At 38.1% G+C, this 25,826-nt stretch overlaps 2 protein-coding genes and 1 pseudogene across 2 annotated transcripts; 1 reads left to right on the top strand and 2 right to left on the bottom strand.

Annotated features, from left to right (window-relative positions):
* LOC138846003 (SOSS complex subunit B2-like) overlaps positions 1-11,340 on the bottom strand; it is a 34,740-nt pseudogene extending 23,400 nt beyond the window's left edge.
* Positions 11,341-12,405: 1,065 nt separating this feature from the next.
* LOC100353436 (10 kDa heat shock protein, mitochondrial) lies at positions 12,406-12,924 on the bottom strand. Its single transcript, XM_051857290.2, has one exon. It carries the CDS (start codon positions 12,834-12,836, stop codon positions 12,528-12,530), a length of 309 nt encoding a protein of 102 aa, XP_051713250.2. The 5' UTR covers positions 12,837-12,924; the 3' UTR covers positions 12,406-12,527.
* Positions 12,925-21,363: 8,439 nt separating this feature from the next.
* On the top strand, positions 21,364-22,323 carry LOC100341145 (olfactory receptor 10A5). Its single transcript, XM_002708586.3, has one exon. It carries the CDS (start codon positions 21,367-21,369, stop codon positions 22,321-22,323), a length of 957 nt encoding a protein of 318 aa, XP_002708632.3. The 5' UTR covers positions 21,364-21,366.
* The last annotated feature ends 3,503 nt before the right edge of the window (positions 22,324-25,826 follow it).

Below are 25,826 nucleotides of genomic sequence, written 5' to 3'. Positions count from 1 at the left end.
AAATAGTCCTAGAATCGAAGAAAGCAATTTAATGTTTATAAAAGTGTTGAACCAACAGAAAGATAATTTTAAACATATACAGACTGAACAAAAGAATTCAAAAATACAGAAAGGATAAACTGAATGAATTTAATGGAGAAACAGATACTTTGATAACAATACTTGGATATTTCAATGCCCTAATTTCAATAATGTAGAAAATAATTGGGAGAATAAAGAAAAAGAAGACTTGAAGACATGGAAAACATCATAATCCAACTAGTCTTAATGTACATTTATTTAATAATCTATCCAACAAAGTCAGAAAACACATTTTCTTCAATTATACATAAAACAGTCTCCAGAAAAGATGATATGTTAGTCCATAAAATAAACTTTAATTTAAAAGAATTGAAATTATATCGGGGGCTGGCACTGTGATGCACCAGGTTAACAGCCTCCCCTGAGGCGACAGCATCCCATTTGGGCTCTGGTTTGAGACCCAGATGTTCCACTTCCGATCCAGCTCTCTGCTCTCTCTGCTACGGCCTGGGAAAGCAGTAGAAGATGGCCCAAGTCCTTAGGCACCTGCACCCACGTGGGAGACCCGGAAAAAGATCCTGGCTTGTGGCTTCTTCTGACCGGCACACAGCTCCGGCCATTGCGGCCAATTGGGGAGTGAACCATCAGATGGAAGACCTCTCTCTCTCTATCTCTCTCTCTCCTCTCTGTGTAACTCTGACTTAAGAGAAAGAAAGAAAGAAAGAAAGAAAGAAAGAAAGAAAGAAAGAAAGAAAGAAAGAAAGAAAGAAAGAAAGAAAGAAAAGAGAGAGAGAGAGAGAAAGAAAGAAAGAAAGAAAGAGAGAGAGAGAGAGAGAGAGAAGGAAGGAAGGAATTATATGAAGGGTGCACTCTGTCTAAAATAAAATGAAATTAGGAAACAACAGAAGTGAATATGGGAAATTTTCAAGAATAAGCTGAAATTAAACAATAGCCAACAACTGAAAGAAATCAAAAAAGAAATTTAGAAAATGCATTCATTATGATGAAAACCAAAACACAAGCTATCAAAATCTATGAGTTACAGTTAATACATAATTTAGAGAAATTGATACCTGTAAATATATATATAAGAAGAAAATTTTCAAATAAATATTACCAAATTCCACCTTAAGGAATTAGAAATAAAAGAGAAAATGACATATAAAGATAACAGAAAGAAGGGAGTAATAAATAGTTCTATAAAATAAATAAAAATTTATGTTAGAAATTGAACAGAGACTAGAAAAAAAAAAACAAAAAAAATCAATGTAATCAGAAACTGGCTCTTGGAAAATATCCACAATATTGACAAATGTTTAGCTACACTGAAAAGAGATCAAAATTATTTTTTACTGTTTTAGTACTTTAATAAAAAAAATTTAAAATTCTTTTGAGCAGTTAAAATCCATACAGACTTTCAGATAACTTCTGCAGCACCTTTCCCTCATCCCCTCTAGGAGTAGGGCATCAGACAGCAGTTGCAAATGGTGCTTCAATTGATTTTGTAGTAAGGAGCAGTCAGATTGGGAAAAGTAATGTCAAAATGCCACAGAGCCGTAAATACCAGGGTATTTCAGAAAGCTCATTGAAAATTGAAGTTAAAAGATAAGTTTATCTTAATGGAAAAAATTGTGAAATCTATGCACAGTTTTTTTTCGTACTGTGCATTTTCCATGATCGTTTTGAAGACCTCTTAGGTATGTGGATTTCAAAATGTTTTACACCAAAATAAACTTACCTTTTAATTGTACTTTTCCAGACTTTTTAAATTGCAGTAGTATGTTATTTTCTCAGAGTTATAAATATGTTAAAATGTGAGTTAAAAGGAAGTCAGCATAATCTGATCACTACAACAGTTTAATTACAGCATTGGAGATAAGAGATATGAATTTGTTCCAAGTTCTTAGTTTCTTGATAGAAAAATATGTCCATGTATTTGACATTTAACAGATATGATTGTGTTAGCTTTATTAATAGCTCCTTAATACTGTTCTACTTAATCAATGAAAGTATAAATTTTGGCCACTTTCTTCCAAATGTTTATACATTATTCTAAAAGGTGTTTTTCAGTTATGAGTTGACTATCTTATATGTTTCAAATAGTAACCGGGGTGGGGGGGACTTTATCAACAATGTATTTGTATTTCCTAGGTACTTATAAAACATTTCCAAAGTCAAGTTAATTGAGCTGCAGGATAAGCAAGAGTCTTGCAAGTTCCCAAGTTCGAGAAGAAATCCTACAGAAAGAGGTAAGAAATACTTAAACTCTTGGGCTAAAATCAGCTTAAGCATTTCAGTGAAACTCATATTTCTGTATACATCTTCTAAGTTAACTATACAAATGGGCATAATCTGAAATGATCATGTATCCAGCATTTATATAAATTATCCTTTTCCCAGATGAGATTCACATGTTGTCAGAAATTATTTTTATGCTTGTATTTACGTTCAGATTTTGTGGGAAGTAGAAACAAGATATTTGCTTGGTTTTATTTATTTATTTGAAAGTCAGAGTTACACAGTGAGAGAAGGAGAGGCAGAGAAAGAGAGGTCTTCCATCCCTGGTTCACTCCCCAGTTGGCTTCAATGGCTAGAGCTGTGCCAATCCAAAGCCAGGAGCCAGGAGCTTCTTCCAGGTCTCCCAGGTGGGTGCAAGGGCCCAAGAACTTGGGCCATCAAGAAGATGAAAATTATTAAAATAAGAGCTATAAGACAGAATGTGGAAACTAACCTTATCAAAATAAAAAAGGATGATAAGAGATACTATACTAGATAGCCTATAGGAAATGGAAAAAATTTCTAGTAAGTTGCAAAGTCAAACTTACTAAAGAGAAATAGAAAATCACAACAGATCTATAACAACTAAAAGAATGGAATTACTAATCTTCTCATAAACAAAGCCCAGGGAGATATAATTTCAATGGTGAATTCTATCACACTTCTAAAGCTGAAGTAACACCAATATTTCACAAAAAATCGAAGAGGAGGAGACTCTTCTCAAATCACCTTGTGAAGCTGGTATTATCCTGGCACCAAAATCTGGGGGAGGGGTTCTACTTGATGGAAACTTTATAGATTAGGATGAAAATAGGGCAAACTGATTGTATAGTTTAAAGAAATCAGTTGATTCAGGACTTCGTTCTGACCATGTTACGGCTTTGGAATTTAATCTAAATCCACTGGACATCCATGAAGCATTTTGGGCAAAGTATGATTTTTTTCCAAGATAATTGTCTATTAGGTAAATAACTTATTGTAGATGGCAAGATCATAAAAAGAGAGAATATTGTAAGAGATTATGACAATAGGCCAGGTGATAATTGTTGATGATTTAATATTTAATAGGTGACAAATGACACCAATATTTCTAGCATAAGCCATCAAGTTGATATAGTTTCCTTTTGTTAAGTTAAGAAAAGATGGAAGATGACATATATGGCAGTAGGGTCACAGCAGCAAAAAAAGATAAAGTATTGTTTTCTACTTTATGAAAGAGTATAGATATAGTATAGGATTTCATAAAAAGTATCATTAAAACCACTAAAAGTTACTGAACCCAACTTAATACTTTTGTGCAAGAATGTCAGTGAATTGAGGAGACAGACATAAATATAGCTGCAAATACCTAATGTAAAATGTTTTGAAGTAGTAGCAAATCAGTAAGTATAAGAAAGAATGGAAGTCAAAGTTTGAAGTTGTATGTGAGACAAGCCTTCTAAGACAAATAAATGCAAAGATGTAGAAACCAAAACCACCATGCTGTACACCATAACGCATAAAAGCTTAAACTCCAAAGCCTAATACCTAAGTCATAATCCTTCATTAATCTTTCTGAGTATGTGTAAGACGTTGTGAAAGTTAGGTGGCATATCTTGACTCAGTGTTATCTTTAAAATATGGATAATCACAGCACATTCTCATTTCATTGTAGGAAGGTTTAAATACACTGAGAAACATTTAAGAACGACTGTAGAAACATTAATTATAGTGAGGATAATGAAGCTGATGAAACTGGTGTTAATAATGATAAATACGACATTATGGAGGGTAAATCTGGAGGAAGATGATAGCAGAGAGGCAGACAGGAGAAAAATATTGAAGGCCCTTCTATGCCCATGAGCTTAAAATTTTGTTAAATAGGCTTTACCGTTAAAAGGTCGTAAGAATGAAGTAACAAGTAGATACATGTTTGAAAGCTTGCAATGGGCAGCAGTGTGGAGAATGGGTGGTAAAAGAACACAGTTTGTGGGTCAGAGACCAATCAAAAGGCTTCCACAATTGCTCATGAGGCACCAGTTCAGGGTAACACAAAATCATCTCTTAATTTAAGATTTTTGATTTCAGGAGAGCAGGCAGTAAGCAGCTTAAAAGAAAATCTACTGCTGCTCTAGGCCATAGCTGTTCCTGTAAAACTACAAGTCAGCAGGGAGCTAAGCTTCAGACATGGATGCTTGCCAAAATGCGTTCATTAGATGTGGCTCTTCCGCCTAAATCATTAGCCCTCTCTCCAGATCTGATCCTGTCTATTCACCTCAACTTTCCCTGCAGGCCCAGGATAGGCCACTGGGAGCCTCAGCCAACTCTGCTCCCTGAACAGCAGAGTGCCTCATTAACAACTTTTAAATGAGGCCATGCCAGTGACAGCTCATTAAACAGACTGGTTAATCAGCAACCCCGAGGGTGAAGAAGCCTGGGAACAGAAGTCAGTGCTAACAGTTCAGCCAAGTGTCACTGCCTTGCAAGAGAAAAGTTTATCAGACTCCTAGGCTTTTGCTGGTTTGTTCCAGTGTCCATTTGAGTGCTGATGACTCTGGAGTTAGAGATCTAGAGGGACCTAGCCTTGGTGGGAGGAGGTGGTAACACAGCCAACCTGTCCTGGGCTCAGCCTGACTCTTGGTCTAGAGAAATTCTTGAGAAAAAGGCTTTTCAAATGCTCTTGGATGCCTGTGTAAATGAAACAGTGCTCTTGAAACTATTAAATCATCCTGCCTTCCATAACCATGGATTCCCTTGTTATCCCCCCTACATAACCCAGAACAAATTCTTTATGTTATTTTCCAAGTCCTTTTAAAATATTATTTCATGGAAGTTCAGTCAATGGCCTTCTTTTCTCTCCTGCCTGTATTTCTCTCACTTAGAAATCCCATCCATTCCTAGGGTTTTAACCAATCATTCCTTGGAGGCGGAACTTGGGCTCTGACTTACATCTCCCACCAGGATTATAGCTGTAGCCTCCTAATTGGTCTCTCTGTCTCCAGGCATGCTGCAGTCTTACATACACATCTTATTCCAATCCAGTCTCCTTAACCTCCCCAGAGTTCTTTCTGAACACCTATAAAATGATCTGTCATTACCATGCCTGAAACCCTAAATTATTCACCCCCATTGAAAATAACACCAATGTTAGCACATAATATAACCTCCTTATAGTCAAATTCTAGCTTATCTCCCCATTTTCAATTCTTACCACTTACTTATTCATTCAGTAGTCATTCTGACCTATTTATCTTCACATAGTACTTTTGTTTTGTTTCCCTGAATATAATCTTTTTTAATTTCCATCAATAATTTAGAGTCTAGAAGGTCTGGATCCAAATCCTAGGCCTTCTACTTACCAGTTACTCAACTGCTCACAAAATATTCTATATTTCTACCAGTTTCCTAATTTGTATTTGGAATATTACATAATTATATATGAATATATATGTGTGTGGATATATAATATTTCACAACTAATAATATGAAGTCATTTCAAAAGGTGTGGAGAAGCTGGTACGTATCCTCACAGTTCAAACTGCCACCCACACTGGAGCACCTGGTTTCAATTCCCAGCTCTGGCTACTGACACCAGCTTCCTGCCAATGCTAATGTACACCCCAGGAGGCAAAAGTGATGGCTCAAGTAGTTGAGTTCCTGCCACCCATGTGGGAGACCTGGATTGTTTTCCCAGTTCCTGGCTTTGGACCCAGCTCAACCTGGACACTGTGGGCTTTTGCATAGTGAAAAAGTACACACAAGATCTTTCTGTCTCTCTCTGTGTCTGTGCCTCTCAAATCAATTAATTAATTAAGTTTTTTAAAAGAATTATGGAAAATGGAATAAGAAAAGTTTATTTTGTTGAAAAAGTTTTTGCAATCATTTTTATGAAAGGGTCTTCAAAAGTTCATGGAAAGTGTGTATTATAAAAAACTTCATAGATTTCAGTCTTTCACATGAAAAACTTTTTTTTAAATTTGTTTATTTTATCTACTTGGAAGACAGAGAAGACAGAGAGACAGCCAGGAAAAATAGAGATCTCCTATCCAATGGTTCAATTATCAGATGACTGTAACAGCTGGGCTGGGCCAGGCAGAAGTCAAGTGTCAAGAATTCAATCTGAGGCCGGCACCTCAGCTCACTTGGTTAATCCTCTGCCTGAGGCGCCGGCATCCCATGTGGGCGCCAGGTTCCAGTCCCGGTTGCTCCTCTTCCAGTCCAGCTCTCTGCTGTGGCCCCAGAAGGCAGTGGAGGATGGCTCAAATGCTTGGGCCCCTGCACCCTGCTTGGGAGACCAGCAAGAAGCACCTGGCTCCTGGCTTTGGATCGGCACAGCGCGTCGGCCGTGGCGGCCATTTGGGGACTGAACCAATGGAAGGAAGGTCTTTCTCTCTCTCTCACTGTCTATAACTCTATCTGTCAAATAAATTAAAAAAAAAAAAAAAAAAAAAAAGAATTCAATCTGGTGGCCTGTGCTGTGGCATAGTAGGCTAAGCCTCTGCCTGTGGCGCTGGCATCTCATATGGGTGCTGGTTTGTGTCCCAACAGTTCCTCTTCTGACCCAGGTCTCTGCTGTGGCCTGGGAAGGCAGCTGAAGATGGTCCAAGTGCTTGGGCTCCTGTACCCACGTGGGAGACCCAGAAGAAGCTCCTTTCACCTGGCCTCAGATCAGCCCAGTTCTGACTGTTGCAGCCATTTGGGGAGTGAACAACAAGATGGAAGACCTTTATCTCTGTCTCCATCTCTCTGTCTATAACTCTACCTCCCAAGTAAATAAAGTCTTAAAAAAATGAATTCAATCGGGGTCTTCTTCATGGACCACAGGGACCCAGTCTTGAGCCATCACCTACTACTTCCCAGGGTGTGCATTAGCAGGAAGCCAGAAAGAGAAGTAGAGACAGGACTCAAACCCAAGCACTAAGACATGGAATCCAAGCATCCAAGGAGTGTCTAACGACTGCACCAAAATACACCCCAAACCTTATGTTTTGAATCCACTTTTATACATACATTCTAAAGTACCCTTTCCTATGTATTGAAATAAGAGTAATAAAAGCCAACCAATTCCAGTGTGGAGCTCTAGGATCCTTTCTGTGCTTTAGCATTTCCTGTAATTTAAAGTGAGAATTTAATTATGTATAATTTTCAAGAACATTTTCTGTAATAGTAACATGAGAAATCTAGGTAAGCTCCATTGCTTCCTGGGAAGCAGGAGGCAATGAATAGGAAACACCTATTCAAAGGCAAATGTGATTTACATATTTTTACTTAAAGTCTCATTTAATCCTCAAGGTGTTATCCCAATTTATAAAATAGGATACTTGCTTCAGAGGACCAATAACTTGTTCAACAGTTGCACTATTTAAGAGTCAGAGATAGGATTTTAATGTAGGTCTGAATTCAAAATATCATGTACATTTAAATTACTACACATTCCTTGTCTAAAATATAGGAGTAGAATCTGGAGATGTGTTAAGGGGAAAAATAAAGTTTTTTTATTTTGTTTTTTTTACAAGCAGAGTGGACAGTGAGAGAGAGAGACAGAGAGAAAGGTCTTCCTTTGCCGTTGTTTCACCCTCCAATGGCCGCTGCGGTCGGCGCACTGCGCTGATCCAAAGCCAGGAGCCAGGTGCTTCTCCTGGTCTCCCATGAGGGTGCAGGGCCCAAGGACTTGGGCCATACTCCACTGCACTCCCGGGCCACAGCAGAGAGCTGGACTGGAAGAGGGGCAACCGGGACAGAATCCGGCGCCCCGACTGGGACTAGAACCCGGTATGCCAGCGCCGTAGGCGGAGGATTAGCCTATTGAGCTACGGCGGCACCAGCAGGAAAAATAAAGTTTAACATGAAGACTTAAAGAGTCCTTAGGAGAGCAACGGAGGAAACAAAATACAAGAAACAACACTGAGACCAAATTACATAGAAATTGTCTGCTCTAATTTATGAAGAACTATTTCTTTAAAATTATTAAAAATATTTATTGGAGCCAACATTGTGATGTAGAGGGTCAAGCCGCCACCTGCGATGCTGATATTTTCTGTGGGTGCCAGTTCATGTCCCAGCTGCTCCATATATGATCCAGATCCCTACTCATGGCCTGGGAAAGCAGCGGAAGGTGGCCCAAGTGTTTGGGCCCCTGCGACCCACATCAGAGACCTGGATGAAGCTTCTCGAGCCTGGCTTCAGCCTGACCCAACCCTGGCTGTTGTGGTGGCCATTTAAGGGTTGAACAAACAGATGGAAAAATCTTTCTCTCATTCTGTGTGTGTGTGACTCCCCCTTTTTGTGCAACTCTGATTTTCAAAATAAATAAATATTTTTTAAAAAAGGACTTAAAAAGTGATTTTTATTTTCTGAAAGAAAAAGATCCTTGGCAATGAGTGAGTGTTTAATAAGTGGCACATACTATGATTTTGCCTTACTTTTTTATGCAAATTTCTTTCTATAATTTCTCCCTCTCTTCATATCCTCCCTGTGTTAAGTTATACTTATCATTCTTTTTCTGATTAGCATTAATGCAGATTTTATTCAATAAAGAGTATTCCAGAAAATTTAAATCTAACAAAGGTAATACTTACCAGATATCCACTTCTACATAAAGTAAAATGTGGACATTGGTAACATTCACAACAATAAATAAACTCCCCCTTCATATTTCTGAATAAAGCTGTAATTGCTTTGTTGAGAGTCATTTCTTAACTTTTGCTGATCAGGCTACATGAATTGTGTTCAGAATCTTTGACCACATATACACACACATCTCAAATAAAGTACCTATATTTGCACTTGAGGCTCTATAACTGTAGGTACCTAGGATCTATAACTTAAGACTATAATATAACTCTGATTTCAACTTGAATAACTTTCACTGTCATAGTTACCACAATTATTTTTTTAAAAAATTAGGTTAACATATGTAATGACTTTATAACTCTTTTAAATTGCACTTTAATACTTAGCATGGTATTTTCAAAAAATACATTTTCAAGGCTTCAGTTTTAAAGTTTCTTTCAGTGTAATCCACCAAGTAGATAACAAAGGTTAACAGCACAATCCTAATTAAGGAAATGTTGCTTTCTTCTAAAACTTGTTATTGTATAGATCACATTCTATACCATAATTCTTATGGAAAAATCTCACTTTTGGTTTAAAAATAACAATAGCAGGATTCAGTCCTTTGAACCATCTTAGTGGCAGTCATTCAGTGAAGAGGGCAATCATTCCCAGGAATCACAAATACTCAAAACACTGCTATTAGCGCTATCAGGTTTGTGTGGGGTTTTGCCTTTATTTTTGTTGTGATTTTTTTGTAGTTATTGATTTAGTTGGCAATTATCTGAATTAAGACAAAAAGATATCACCTACAAAGTCTAATGTTGATATTATAAAATTAAAAATTTATGTAGAAGACAGCCTCGTGGAGTCTGCAAAACTGACATCTTAAGTAACTCACGCATGAAATGGGTACAGGTTTTTGCAGGATATCCAATCTGTTTTCCCCTAAAAATAAATGCTGCTACTTTTCAGAGTATTCACATTCTTCAACAGAAGACTTGAGCAGCTTAATAATTTTGTTTTTTAAAACAAATCACTTTTCTTAACCAACCAAAAGTGGAAAAAGGAAACCAATGAAGGACATAGCTCTCACAGTTAACATAAATAAAAGTGCAATAAGCAATAAGTAGAACATGTAGTTTCAGAACTACATGCAAGTATTTGGCATAGCTCAACCTTTAAAGGGTCTCCAAGGGCCCTGCCATTACTTATTGTGGCCATGACCTTTTGGTCACTGGCTGTCCCTGGCAGCTGTGGACTTACAGATGCCTGACCACACTGCTTCTATCAGCCTACGAGAATTTGTATCCCTGTGATTCAGGGCAAAGTTGAATACCATTTCTACCTGGTCCAAATGTATCTTTTCCCATAGTATTAGTCATTGAATTATTCTTCCATTCACTGTGTGCCTCCTTTTCCTGCTGTCTTCAGTAATCTGGGTTGAGCTCCTCGAAATTTGGCACTGCTGAATAAACCATACAAAACCTTGTACCCTTACAGAGGATGGCACCTCCAGGTCAGGCTGGTGATCACTCCCAGGGAAGTAGTGTATGGAAGCTCACATTGCAGCTGTGTGTACTGCACCTAGATCCCCAATTTTTTCAAGTTCACCACACCTTGCAATACAGTTTCAGATACCCTATCTCCAAGGGTGCATACTCTCTGGTCAACTGAATAACATCCCCTGGCTATATAAGACCTCTGCTCTTACCCCACATGGAAAGAGTGATGCTGCCTGTTTTATGTTCTACTTTGTACAATCTTATTTGATGACCATATTTGGTTTTGGTCACACATCCTACCTCCAGGACAATAAAGACATTTAAGTTTTTCAGTCCGAGCTTAATGTCTTTCAAGATTAAATTCTGATTCTATTATTTGGGGTATAATGCAAATTTTTCTACTTTTTAAAATCCATCATTATATTCTTTTTTATTTTTTATTTTCATTTTATTTGAAAAGCAGAGAGACAAAGATAAACAGAAAGAAAAATAGAGGGATTTTCTATCAGCTGGCTCACTTCTCAAATGCCTACAACAGCAAAGGCTTGGCCAAACCAAAGCCAGGATCTCAGAACTCTAACCAGCACTCAGATGTGGGTGGCAGGTTCCCAAGAAATTGAGCCATCACCTGCTGTCTCCCAGGGTGTGCATTAGCAGTAAGCTGGATCAAGAGTAGCCAGGACTCAAATCAGGCCCTCCAATAAGGAATGCAGGTGTCCCAAATGGCAACTTATCCATCATGCCACACATCCATCTCCCATTTTTCTTCTACAAACTTATTCCTCTAAACAAAGCTGAATTCCTTTGTCTTTCCCACATGTAGTCTCCTGGGTTTATTACTGTTAAACCACTTACACAATGTAATTATATTTTGCATGTCTATCACCTGAGTAAGGACAGCGTCTCTTTTATGTTCACACTTCTGTGCCTGGCATTCGCTAACTCCCAATAAATATTTAGGTGAATTATTAATTCCCAGATCACCATCTCTGGTGTAAACTCTCATTCAACTGCCTCCAAGACATTTCTGCTAAAGCAACAAGACTGTTAAACACTAATGTATGAAATAAACTTTTATGAAGGATACCTGATTTTCCCCAAAAAGAATGATATAGATGGGGCAAATATTGATGAAATTGGTAAGCAAATATCAATGAAATGCTATTCTTCTTAAAATTGCTTTTCTCAAAAGTCCCCCAAATTTTAACTCAAAAACCCCACCAGATGTTTCCCAAAATGCTCACAAAAAGATGTTCACTCCTTTATTTAAAAGCACATGTTGTGATGGCGTTTGCTTGCATGCACTGAGATGACTCACCCAAAATGATGAATACCTACTGAATCCCAGATTTGGAAAGAGTTTATATAGTTATGTGATATATGAGGGTACTTTGGCTATAACCAAAAGAAATATGAATGATGCCGCTGTGGGTCACGTGGCATGAAAGTCCAAACCATGGAGAACGTTAATTAAGGATTGCACCTGTCAGGAGTATGCTGAGCTTGTTAGCTTAGCATCACATACAAACCCTAAGACAACGCTAACCTTTCTTGCAGCATTCCTACATGGTGACATTATGAACCCATGGATCACTCAGAATAAAAACCAATAAGACCTGTTGTTCCAATTATCATTTTTTTCTCATATTATTTACCCACCTTTTGTACCCAATTTTTGATTGATTCATTTCTACATTCTATCAAAATCAGTTGAACATTGAGTCTTTGGGGTATAATGATGAAAAAGCTTCTGCTTTATGGGGGCCGGTGCTGTGGTGTAGCAGGTAAAACCTTCACCTGCAATGCCAGCATCCCATATGGGCACCGATTCGAGTCTTGGCTGCTCCACTTCTGATTCAGCTCTCTGCTGTGGCCTAGGATAGCGGTAGAAGATGGCCCAAGTCCTTGGGCCCCTGTACCCACGTGGGAAGACTCAGAGGAAGCTCCTGGATCCTGGCTTTGGATCAGGCAGCTCTGGCCATTGTGGCCATCTGAGGAGTGAACCAGCAGATAGAAGACCTCTCTCTCTCTGCCTCTCTGTAACTCTACCTTTCAGATAAATAAATAAATCTTTTTTTTTTTTTTAGATAGCATTAGTTTATTATAAAAGAGACATGGAAATTATTTACATGATGAAAAGATTTCAGAACTTCAATGGAATGGGAAGCTTCATGTGATGCTGTTTCAGAGATTTCAATCTACATATTTTCCAAGGATGTCACCATCTCTAAATAGAAAATAATCCTTGTCGTCTAGAACTACTTTAGTGCCTCCATATTCTGGAAGAAGAACTTTATCTCCAACTTTCACACTAACTGGTTGAATCTCTCCACCCTTTCCTTTAGAGCCTGATCCAACAGCTACTACCGTTGCTTGCAATACTTTTCCTTGAGATTTTTCAGGGAGCATAATGCCTCCTTTGGTTACTGTTTCCGCGGCGCTCCTCTCCACCAAGACCCGGTCAAAGAGCGGAAGAAACTTCCTAAATGCCTGTCCTGCCATGGCCCCAGCGCCGCAGCTTTCGCTCCGCTCTCGCGCCGCTCCAAGGAGAGACCCGCAGCCTGACCCTCAGGACACGTGAAAAGGCCAGGCACCCTAAATAAATCTTAAAAAGAAAAACATGCTACTTTCTAGTTGGTGCTGGTCCAGTAATAAGAAAACAAAACAAAAAAAAATCAAATGAAAACAGTTTGATAATTGCTATCATAAAAATACTCAAGTAATCTCCAAATCCTGCTCATTTTTCCTCAACAGAATTGTTCTTACTCATCCTTTGTTTCAACTTCCATTCTCATTTCTACTGCCACTAGCCTACCTAGACCTTTACTTCTGGATTATTATGGAAAGAGACTCTTCACTATTCTCACAGATTCTGTGCTTAGTACACAATCTTCCTAAATGCTGAATTTAGTGATGAACCAAAGAAGTCCCTGCACTGGGACATTACAGCCCAATAAGAAGGGAAGCAAATAATCCACAAGTAAAAATATACTGGAATATTGTTAAATTGCTATGAATGAAAGGAATACTATTCTCTTAGAAAGAAAATTTAAGGGTCCTAATAGAAGAGCATCAGGGAAGTACATTCTGAGGATATGACAACAGAAAATTTAGTAGGAATTAACTAGGGACAAATTAAGAAAATCGTAAAACTAAATGGATTCACTCATGCAAATGCCTTAAGACAAGAAAGAGTTTGTTGTATTGTAGGAAAAGAAAGAAGTCACGCTGGCAAAACCTTAATGTGATTACAGAAAACGCAGTTGTCATCATACACCCAGAGTTAATCCTCCTTCCCTTCCATATGCCAACTTCAAGTCCCAGGTCAGACAGTGTCATGATGAACTGTTACCATTTATGGCATTTGCCAGGATTTGGTACTTTATCTTGTTTCCTTCTCATAACATAGAATTGAACATGGAGTAATTTTAATATTTCCTCTGGATAATAACCATAGAGATTAACAAGGGAAGAAGCAGAATAAAATCTCTGACTTATTTCATGTCTGATTTCTGTAAAAAATAATAAATACATACGATAAAATTACATAGAAAATAACACAATCCAAAGAACTTCTCAATATTGACTCCCTCAAATGCTTACTTTCCTGCCCCAGAGGCAATGACCACTGACAATTTCTTCTTCACAGAAATTTCTGTCCTCATATTTTATATGTATCTTTGTTTGATGTTCACTTCTATATATATACATGAATTTGTAAGATGTGTGTGTAATGTACTTTACCTTGATGTTTCTTTTTTAAGGTGTATTTACTTGAAAGGCAGAGTTACAGAAATATAGGAGAGATCTTCTATCTGCTGGTTCACTCCTCAAATGGCCACAACGACCAGGGCTGTGCCAGGCCCAAGCCCAGAGCCAGGAGCTTGCTCTGGTCTCTCACCTGGGTGACAGGGGCCCAGAGATTTGGATCATCCTCCACTGCTTTCCCAGGCACATTAACAGGGAGCTGGATCAGAAATAGAGCAGCCGGGACTTGAATCAGTGCCCATATGGGATGCCAATACTGAGAGGGCAGCTTAACCTGCTGCGCCACAGCACCAGCCCCCTTGATTTTTCATATAAATATTTATCTGGGAGTTATTCCATATACATGATTTATTCACAGTTACATGGGATTCCAGTGGGAAAATCTTCAATTTTTAATCTGTCCCCATTCATTAAATTAAGATAATTTCTCATTCTTTTGTGATTAAAATTGTGTTAGAGTGAAAAACTCATAATCTTTCCTCTCCTAAATTGTATGACTCCAAGGCTCAATCATCATCTCTGGCTTGTACGTTTCACTAGCCACTGCACGATCGGAAAGCCTCAATTCATTTGATCAACCTTGGAACAAGGCATTGTATCTTCTGTTTATACATCTTCCTTAACGATCACCCGCTTAATATTAGCCAAAAAGCAAACAAAAGAAAAACCTATAGTAAACAAAGTTTCCTCGACTGACTCCTTTCAGCAGTTCCCCATTTCTCCCCTCCTGGATTTTGTTTACAGTAATTACTTGGTCTTGTCTACTAAATTGCCTATTTTTAAAATGTCAGGCTTTATGACCACAAGGACTTTGTTGTTAATTTCTATGTCTCAGTGTCTAGAACAATGCCTGCCATATAGTAATCACTCAATACATGTTTGTTGAATAAATATGGGTTGTATGATAGGTTATGGTTACATTATTAACATGAGGTATTTATATATGTTATTATATATTAATATCAATTTTAATATATTAATAATACATCGATATTAATAATAATATTAATAATATATCAATGTTAATATATCCAATCTAATCATACCAATATTATAAAATAAGCCTTATTATATTTGAGCAATATGAAGACTGAAACACAAAGTTTAACAGATTGATAAACTTCCCAAGTCAGTGAGTTCCAAAGTTGACTTTAAATTTACATTACTTAGAGTCAAGAACTTCTGTGCTTTTGTCTATAGAACCCAACTCCCCTGTAGCATGGTTTTCCTTTTTTGACAATCATCCTCTTGGCATTTGACATTCTTTAGGGCCTCAAAGGACAGCAGATATGAGAAAGTTCAGGTCCCCATGTGAAAGAGAAGGAAAAGGCACTTAGGTGAGCCCAGAGATACCTAGGGGAAAACACAGGTGCCAGCTCTCCAACTGGCCCTGAGGACAAAGTTGGCACATCTGGGAATAGTTCTCCTAAAGTGAGAACGGGGAGCATGGCCAACCCATATACCGATTCACTCTTGTTTGACGGAGAGAGAAACCGTGAGCAAACCCAGCTGTAGCTGATAATGATTCAGGGAATAAGACTTCCTGGGTTTCTCCTCCGGCTCTTCCGAAACAGAGCCGGAACTCTTCAAATGCTCAAGGACAAGTGTGAAGCACAGGCATGAGGCAGAGGGAATCAAAGCAGATGGCCCTACTGGACACAGGTACTGGACACAGGTAAGGCTCCTTACCAAGGAACAAATCAACCAGGGGCCCTGATCAGGTTCAGTTACTCAGCTGGACAAGGTTTCGGCAAGCTTTGAGGGAACATCTAATTCTATCTATACATTCTGGGAAGATTCTCTAGGTTCCTTTCTATTTTGAACCTCATTTCCCTTTCTGTGTCATATGATAAGTGAGATCTGAGGGGGCCCAGCGCTGTGGCATAGCAGGCTAAGCCTCCACCTGCAACAGTGGCATCCCGTATGGGCACTGGTTCCTGTCCCTACTGCTCCTCTTCTGATCCAGCTCTCTGCTTGTGGCCTAGGAAAGCAGTGGAAGATGGCCCAAGTGCTTGGGCACCTGCACCCACATGGGAGACCCAGAAAAAGCTCCTGGCTCCTGGCTTCTGATCAGTTCAGCTTTGGCCATTACAGTCATTTGGGGAGTAAAGCAGCAGATGGAAGACCCTGTCTCTCCCTCTTTGTAACTTTGCCTCTCAAATAAATAAATCAACTCTTTTTTAAAAGATGAGATCTGAGACCCCCCCCCAAATTTATATTATCCAGGTTTTTCCAATTCTTGTCTCTAAATTTTTCTGGGTCAGGAAGATTACAGAGTCTGGAGACTTAACAGGATCTATATGCCACCAGGTGCTGATTTTCCACTGATTAACTCAAGGAAAACTTGCCTTGGTGGAACACTCAAGAGATATCAGGGTATATTTGTTCTTTACGTCAATACTGTGGTTATGAAAGGCTTAGAAGAGTAGGCTCCAGTTCTTGGGACAGTCAAATGATTAACAAAGAGATGCTCGGAAGCAGGGTAGGGGGTGTAAGCGGCAGAGGGGGATAGTTCTGGAGGGACTGACAAGGAGCCTGTGGGCTGGCTGCCAGCTTCTGCAGTGTCTGCCACTTTGGACCCCTCTCCCACTACCCAGCACCCTGGGTCTGCCTCAGAAACCCCTGCCCTGCCACGGACTCCAGCACCAGGCTCCTGTGCACAATACACACTTACAGGTGGCCCCACCAAGGCCTGCTCCCCATTGGGCCTACAGAAAACCAGATAAGGCATGAGAGGCCTTGTTGAGTGAGCACCAAGGCGAGGGACTGTGAAGCCACAGGAGAGGGTGTCCCAGCTCCCAGAGCCACCGGAATCTGTGGCCCACGACCTGCGGCCAATAGTTTGCAGAAGTTCCCTGTGATATCCAACAGGCCTTTTCATCTTTACTTCTTTGTCCTTCTCAACCCTCTTCACCACTACATACATCTGTCACGAAATGGGTGGATTCCAGTTAAAATGGTGCTCATAGAAGGAGGTGAGCAGGCACAGAATCAAATAAATAATGCACTTTCTGAAATCGATGTATTCTTCTTCTTTTTTTGAAAGGCAGAGAAACAGAGCCAGAGGTTTTCCAATCAATGGTTCACTCCCAAAATGCCACAAAGAGGCCAGGCAGGGGCAGGGGCAGGTCAAACCTAAGAGCCTGGACCTCAATACAAGTTTCCGACATTGGTGGCAGGTACTTAACTACTTAAGCTGCCTCCCATGGTGTGCAATAGCGTGAAGTCAGAATCGAGCTGTGGCAAGACTCAAACCCAGGTAGTCTGTAAGGGGATGTGGCATCCACTCCAAGCAGCATTTTTACCACTGCACCAAATGCCTACTCCATATATTTATTCTTATACTCATTCATCCAAAAACATACATAAATGGCTTAATCTGGTCATACATGGGCTTACTTCTGAAAATAAAATAAGCAGCTCTAGTCCGAAGGATTTTTCACATTAAACAGAAATTCAGATATCAATAGATAATTAAAATATAATTGAATAACTAAAGTATTTTAAAAGAATATAGGAATAATTCTGTCTGGAAATGTAGCAGAGGAGACACATTTGAGTTTTAAAGATGAGAAGAAGGAAGTCAGCCAGGTGGAAGTGGGGTCATGCAACCAGAGATGAGGTCATGAGCAAAGGCAGGGCAGGAATTAGCAAATTAAAACTCACAGGTATAATTTGGCTAACTCCATCTTTCATATAGTTCATGAGCATAAAAGGATTTTACATTTGCAGATGATTTTTAAAAATCAAGAGTTCCTGGTACTTGAAAATTAAATTTAATTCTTTAGATGTGAAATTTTGAAGTCTATAAATAGTTGTATTGAAACCCAGCCACATATATATACATATGCTGCCAAATTACTTGTTTTTGTATCTATGTGTGACTTCTTATATGTATGATATTATATAATTCTTATGTGTTTAAATTTTCAGTAATTATTAATAATCACACAGCCCACACAGCCTAAAATATTTTCTATATGGCTTTTAACAGGCAAAGTTTTCCAACCTCTGGTATCGAACCATGAAAGGCAGCAATTTGATCAATAAACGATAAGAAGCTCAGTGTTGCTGGAGATTAAGGTACCTGGATGGCAAGTTTACCAAAACAATTAAATTTAAGGATATGTTGTAGTATACATGGTGTCTGCTTTGCCAAAAATCCAAGTATTACTTTCGATTTACATTTCCAATCATGATTTTGAATGCAGGTTCTGCATTTTACTGCCTATGTAAAAAGAATATAGAATTATTTACCAAATGACTTCAGTTTATCCATCAGCAATACGAGATGGATGATAGTGGGTATAAATAAGACAGTTGTTAGAATAATATGAAAAAATGCAGAGCAAAAATGTATCATATATTCAGGAGATGTTACCAACATATAATCATAAATTTCATTTTTATCATTACTGTTTTCATTGCTGCTATATAACAAACATTTATTACAGAATACTTAGAAAATCACAAAATGAAATTAAGGAAATAATCCCATCTTTCTGCCACTAGGAGGTGATCATTACTAAAATATTACATATCCTTTCAGTCTTTTTTTATATGCATGTATTTATAAAATTGGAAGCCAGGTATTTGCATATATTTTTGTGTACTTTTAACTTAAGACTATAGGGTAGATATCATTCAATAGCAATAAATGTTCTTCCAAATGAGTTGTATTATTACATTACATTTTCTTCAATGCTTCGGTCATAACATATAGTAATACATGGATTAATGGTTGGTTCCAGTTTTGATGCAGTAATGATACAACAATGAATATGTATACATGTGAAATCTGTCCATGGTTCTAATTATTGGCATAGAGACTCTGAAGAGGTTCTCAAAATAAAATGTATGAATACTTTAAAAGACTTAATGTAAATACTATAAACTGCTTTACAGAAAACATACTAACTTACAGCCAAAATCATTATATTATCTATCATACTGTCCCCTCATTAGCACTGAACATTATGATTATCTTTGCTTTTCTAAATCTGATGAAAACAATTGAAGTTATAGGTTTTCTGATTTCTTTAAATTTTTTATTTTATTCCTTGGAAGGATAATTCTGTCTATTCCTTATTAGAATTTTCAGTGAATTTAATATTTCTGCATTCTATTTTTTGGAGGGAGGGACATTTTCCCCCTAATGATTTGTATGAGCTGTCTATAAATCATTTAAACATTTTTTACTTGCTGAATTAATTACTGCAAATATTATTCCAAATTTTCCATTTGTCTTGTAAGTTTGAATTGTGTGAGTTACATCAGTATTTTATTCTCAATACAATTTGTGTCTACTGATCTGAATGCAAAGTAATATATAAGGTAAATAATATTTGGAATATGAAATATGAAGATAACATTTTAAATGTTAATAATTATACCACTAAGATATTACCATTAACATTAATACAATTGCAGTTTCTCTCTAGATGGGTATAATTCAATGTTTTAAAATTAATGTATTTCCACTGAGCATTCGATTTTGTAACATATAATATCCACATAACTACATATATGAAATATCTGCCATAATCAATACAAATGGTATGTTTGTGCCCAATTTGCTTTTGTTGCTTATACATTTTTAATCACATCCAATAATTCATCATCAAGAAAAATGTGATGATTTTTCCCTTTATTTCTAGGAACTTTATACTTATAGCTCTCACTTTGTCTTTCCAATTTCTTAAACTAACTTTCTGTTATATGGGCCCACATGTCTGTTTTTATGCATCTTTTGTTTAATTTTCTATTCTTTAGAAATTAATAGAATAATGTTTTGCCATATGCTTATTTTTTATTTAATCTTTATTTTATTTTGGAGTTTTAAAATGTTTGGCATCATTTAATTTTTGAGCTGGACAATCATTTTTTTCTTTGGGAATGCTGTTTAGTATATTGTTTAGAAAAATCATCAGCATCTAAAACTAAATATAAAGTTACTTTCCACAGCTTTATTTCAAAATTTAAATCATTATCCATATTTAAAATAATTTTATATGATAAAAGGTAAGAGTTTGACTAGGTTTCTTTGCATTACTCCAAGGTTCTTTACTGAATTCTTCTTGCATATAAAATGCCTAGGACTTCATTGTATTTCAATGATATATATATATAATACAAATATATTGAACTTAGAGATGCATGAAGAAACTATAAAATATTTTACATAACAAATAAGATATAAAACAAAATTACAGCATAATGCAGTTACTACAATTAATTGTCAATTATATGTTTGCTGATCTGAAGAGGAACTTGCTAAAGTTGTTCTCTACAGTCTGATTATGCCAGAAAGTTACCATGTGATTTAAGTAGTCTATAGTTCCCACATTGGGTTGGGGGAAGTTCATTTAAATGACAATACCCTAATGCATCATCTCATCTTCCCTTTCCTACTTTGTGTCATCTCAAAAGAAATATAGTACAGGGACTGGCACCATGGCTCATTTGGTTAATCCTCCGCCTGCAGTGCTGGCATCCCATATGGGTGCCAGGTTCCAGTCCCAGTTGCTCCTCTTCCAATCCAGCTCTCTACTGTGGCCCAGGAAGGCAGTGGAGGATGGTCCAAGTGCATGGGCCCTGCACCCACATGGGAGGCCAGGGGGAAGCATCTGGCTCCTGGCTTCCGATCAGCATAGTTCCAGCCATGGCGGCCATTTGGGGGGCGAACCAATGGAAGGAAGATCTTTGTCTCTCTCTCTCACTGTCTAACTCTGTCAAATAAAAATATAGTACAAAAATACATTGCTTTCCAGTGCATACCCTATCAAATTGTTTTTGGAGTATAGTCCATAGATATAAGAATTAATTCTGATAGTTATGAAGGAGACAAAAAGAATGAATTTTTGATAAAGGAAGATATATTAGAGATATGAATGCCAATTTCTTTTTTTAAACCGACTCTACCCTATTGTCTGCAAATCCCTCTCAGTTAACTCCATTACAAAAGTAATCATTCAGCAGAAAAGTAGTATTTGTGGAAATGGGAAATAGGAAATAGTGTGACAATGTGGGAAATAGATTATAAAAATGTCTGATAATAAGGAAAGATGCATTGTCCATCACAGAGCTTAGACTCTGGGCATTTTTTCTGGTATCTTTATTCTTAGAGGAATAAGACTCTTTCTCTTATATCTGAAATCCTGACTTCCTCATTTCCTGACATTAAGGAGGACTATGAAAAGCAAATCCAGAATCTGACACATCAAGAAAAAACCTCTCTCCAAGACCACACTCAGGATTTATGCCCATGCCTATGGCTGCTGGAAACTGGACAAGAGTAAGTCAGTTTATCCTCATGAGCTTCTCTTCCTTACCCACCGAAATTCAGTCATTGCTCTTCCTGACATTTCTAATCATCTATCTGGTCACCCTAACGGGAAACAGCCTCATCATTCTGGTTACACTGGCAGATCCCATGCTGCACAGTCCCATGTACTTCTTTCTCAGAAACTTGTCCTTCTTGGAAATTGGCTTCAACCTAGTCATTGTGCCCAAAATGCTGGGGACCCTGCTTGCCCAGGATACAACCATCTCCTTCCTTGGCTGTGCCATTCAGATGTATTTCTTCTTCTTCTTTGGGGTGGCTGAATGCTTCCTCCTGGCCACCATGGCATATGACCGCTATGTAGCCATCTGCAGTCCCTTGCACTACCCAGTCATCATGAACGAAAGGACACGTGCCAAACTGGCTGCTGCCTCCTGGTTTCCAGGCTTTCCTGTAGCTTCTGTGCAGACTACATGGCTTTTCAGCTTTCCATTCTGTGACAACAAGGTGAACCACTTCTTCTGTGACAGCCCTCCTGTGCTGAGGCTGGTGTGTGCAGACACAGCACTGTTTGAGGTCTACGCCATCGTGGGAACCATTCTGGTTGTCATGATCCCCTGCTTGCTGATCTTGTGTTCCTACACTCGCATCACTGCTGCCATCCTCAAGATTCCATCAGCTAGGGGCAAGCGTAAAGCCTTCTCTACCTGTTCCTCCCACCTCCTTGTGGTCTCCCTTTTCTATGTATCCTCAAGTCTCACTTATTTCCGGCCTAAGTCAAATAATTCTCCTGAGAGCAAGAAGCTTCTATCATTGTCCTACACTGTTGTGACTCCAATGTTGAATCCTATCATCTACAGCCTGAGAAATAATGAGGTGAAGAATGCCCTCAGCAGGACCTTCCACAAGGCACTAGCCCCGAGAAACCACAACCTGTAGACATCCTCTCTGCCTCTCCTCATGGCTCTGTTGGAGTGAATCCCAGCTATTGCAATGTCTGTTGCAAATCTTGGGGAAGATAAAAGAGCACCAAGGCGGCTTAGACCTAAAATTACAATCTGCCAAACTCGAAACTTACTCTATCTTCCTTATTGATAAAATTAATATTGACACTTCTGTGGCCCATCCTTTCTGAGTATTTAATCTGCTAATATGCACAATATGACATACATTGTGGGCATTTAAAAACTTCTTGTGATGTGAATTTGGGGACACAAAATGAGAATAAGCATAAAGGTGCTGGCACTGTGGTACAGCAGGTAAAGATACTGCCTGCAGAGCCGGCATCCCATGTGGGCACTGGTTTGAGTCCTGGCAGCTCCACTTCCAATCCAGCTCTCTGCTATGACCTGGGAAAGCAGTGGAAGATATCTCAAGTACTTGGGCCCCTGCACCTGTGTGGGAGAGACGCAAGAATCTCCTGGCTCCTGGCTTCGGATCAGTGCAGCTCCAGCTGTTGGAGCTTTCTGGGGAGTGAATCAGTGGATGAAAGTCTCTCTCTCTCTCTCTCTTTCTCTCTTTCTCTCTCTTTCTTTCTCTTTCTCTTTCTTTCTCTGTCTCCTCTCTCTCTCTAACTCTGACTTCAAATAAATAAATCTTTAAAAAAAAGAAAGAAAAAAAGATGACACATCAAGTCATCTTGGCCTTTTAACGTCCTTTGGACAAGTCTAACTCTCTTCAGCAGGAATAACTAAATGGTGTCATTCCTACTAGCACATAGTCTTCCTTGCTCCTTCATTTCATTTTTCATACCTCTGAGACAGAGGTGACAATTAGGTTTGTTGATATTTATCATGCATAGAGGAAAATGGATTGCTTTAGCAGAGATAGAGAAACGTGGTTCACTAATCCCTAAGAGTATTCTTTTACAACCCGAAAAGCCTAAATGGACTCTTCCTCAGGATATTCTTCCCAAGTAAAGAGACCTGAATTTCTAATCCTCTCCCCAAATCCATTTTCAGGTTCTTTCGTCTTTTTAATTCATTTCAAATGTTCACAACCAGAATTTCAATCATGGTACTGCTTTATTCAAGGCTTAGAGTGGATCTCGGCTGACTCCAATATAAGTCTTTTAAACATCTTTAATATTTTTCATTTAGTGACTTTATTTTATTTTAATTTTGCATGTTGCCAATGTTAAAATACAAAAGACCATAATTTTCAATCATTGCTATCAGATGTTAATAATTTAATCCTCAATGATATCCATGTGAAGTAATTCTAAGAGAAAATTCACTTTCTGGCTAAGGAAAACAAAACTGAAAGGTATTTGGTCACATATATAATTAGAACTAAAACTCAGTCATTTAAATCTTAATTCCTTGATTTTTTCAGTAATGTTCAATGCATAGCTAATTAAGTAATTCAGATTCAGATTAAAGAACATCTTATAAAAACAGTGGGAGAGCAGCCGGTGTTGTGGCGCAGCGGGTTAAAGCCCTGGCCTGAAGTGCCAGCTTCCCATATGGGCACCAGTTCTAGTCCCGGCTGCTCCTCTTCCAATCTAGCTCTCTGCTATGGCCTGGGATAGCAGTAGTAGATGGCTCAAGTCCTTGAGCCCCTGCACCCATGTGGAGACCCGGAAGAAGCTCCCAGTACCTGCCTTCGGATTTGCACAGCTCGGCCATTTGCGGCCATCTGGAGAGTGAACCAGCGGATGGAAGATCTCTCTGTCTCTACCTCTCTCTGTAACTCTGTCTTTCAAATAAATAAAATAAATCTTAAAAAAAAAAAGAGAGACCATAGTGCACACTGGTGTATGCAAAAAAGATGTGAGAAACCACTTTAAACTGCGTTAGCAGAAATATAATTAGATTTGTACATCTTAACCAAAAAATAGTATCATCCTATTCCATTATGATCTCATTTCATTTGGAATATCTTTGTTTTTTATTTTTATTTTATTTTTTAAAATCTTGAAAGAGTTACAGAGAAAGGAGGAGAGACACAGAGAGAGATTTTTCCATCTGCTAGTTTACTCCCCAAATGGTCGAAACAGCTGGGTCTGGGCTAAGCCAAAGTCAACAGCCAGGAGCTTCTTCTGTCTCCCACGTGGGTATAGGGGCCCAAGCACTTGGACCATCCTCCAATGCTTTCCCAGGCACCTTTGCAGGGAGTCGGATTGGAAGTGGAGCACCTGGGTCTCAAACTGGTGCCCATATGGATGCCGGCATCACAGGCAGAGGCTTAACCTGCTATGCCACAACACCAGCACCTGAAATATCCTTTTGTAAGACAAATATTGGTAAACAAATTTAGAAAGTTACACGCAAGTATTATCAGAGCATTTACAGATTGAGAGACTATAGGAGCTCAAGGGAAGAAGTGAGCAATGATTTAAGGTAAGAATCTGTGACGTGCTGTTTTCAAATATTTGAGTAATAAGCAGAAAAGAAAATACAGACCTCTTTATCTTCAAAGGTCAGTAGAATAATGGGTATAAATTAAAAATGGGATATTTTTATAACATTTCTTGAGCATTTTTACTGTAGTAATTGAGCTATGGATCTCAGTCATTTAAGCAATTGATGGAAATACACAAAAATTGAAACTTGATGTATTAAGGGACTAGGAAACTAAGAGTGTATCATGTTCTGCTTTTCTCAACACACAAGATTGTATAACCTAAACTAGACCTATTCTGAAGTATAAAACAATTCTGACTCAGTTCATCCTGCCCTTGAACAAATACTAAAATTCCAAGGCCCAACATCACATTGCTTCCACATGCTTTTTCTTTCCTACGAATACATGGAATCCACACATAATTTGCTTCTACCTTGCTTTCTTGTTTCTTCTCCAACTTCCAGCATTCACCAAATACCTCACACTTTATTTGAATTAATGTTGCCATAGTCCCTTTACTACTTATATTTATTATAGTCATTTTAAAAGGCTGAAACAGGTTCAGAGAACCCCAAAATCATACAGTGAGCAAACAGTAGATCAGGCATTTGAAACTGATATTCTCACAAGAACTATAATTTTTTTCATTTAATTATCTAGGAGTTATGTTAATACAATGAAGAGCTTAATAGAATAATTTTTCATAAAATTAAGTACATAGTTTTATAACAAAAGAAACAAACTTTCTGACCACTTGCCATTACTGTAGAGGATATCCTTATGCAGTTATTTTGGATAATGTCTCTGATATAATTCTATATAATGAGATGGTTTACATTGTATAGTCAGAAAACCATTCCCATTACAACTTGAGAAAAGAACTGAAAGTAAAAAGAAAAAATTCATCCAATTCTTATTACCCAGAGACAAATGATAATAATACTTACTGCACTTATTTGTAATGATTTCTGACAGTTGCATCCATACTTATGGACATTTTTAGAATTATTTTTAACACTCAATAATTAACTAGGAATGCCAGATTGCAACACAACAAATTATTTAAAGCACTAAAGCAGTTTTTTAATCTAACAGTG

Source organism: Oryctolagus cuniculus, chromosome 1 (assembly GCF_964237555.1).
Source record: "Oryctolagus cuniculus chromosome 1, mOryCun1.1, whole genome shotgun sequence".
NCBI classification, from domain to species: Eukaryota; Metazoa; Chordata; class Mammalia; order Lagomorpha; family Leporidae; genus Oryctolagus; species Oryctolagus cuniculus.
This window is presented reverse-complemented; position numbering and strand designations above follow the sequence as displayed.

Bases quoted from the DNA above. Each gene is read 5' to 3' on its own strand.
- LOC100353436 (XM_051857290.2), bottom strand. From the start codon at position 12,836: ATGGCAGGACAGGCATTTAGGAAGTTTCTTCCGCTCTTTGACCGGGTC.
- LOC100341145 (XM_002708586.3), top strand. From the start codon at position 21,367: ATGCCTATGGCTGCTGGAAACTGGACAAGAGTAAGTCAGTTTATCCTC.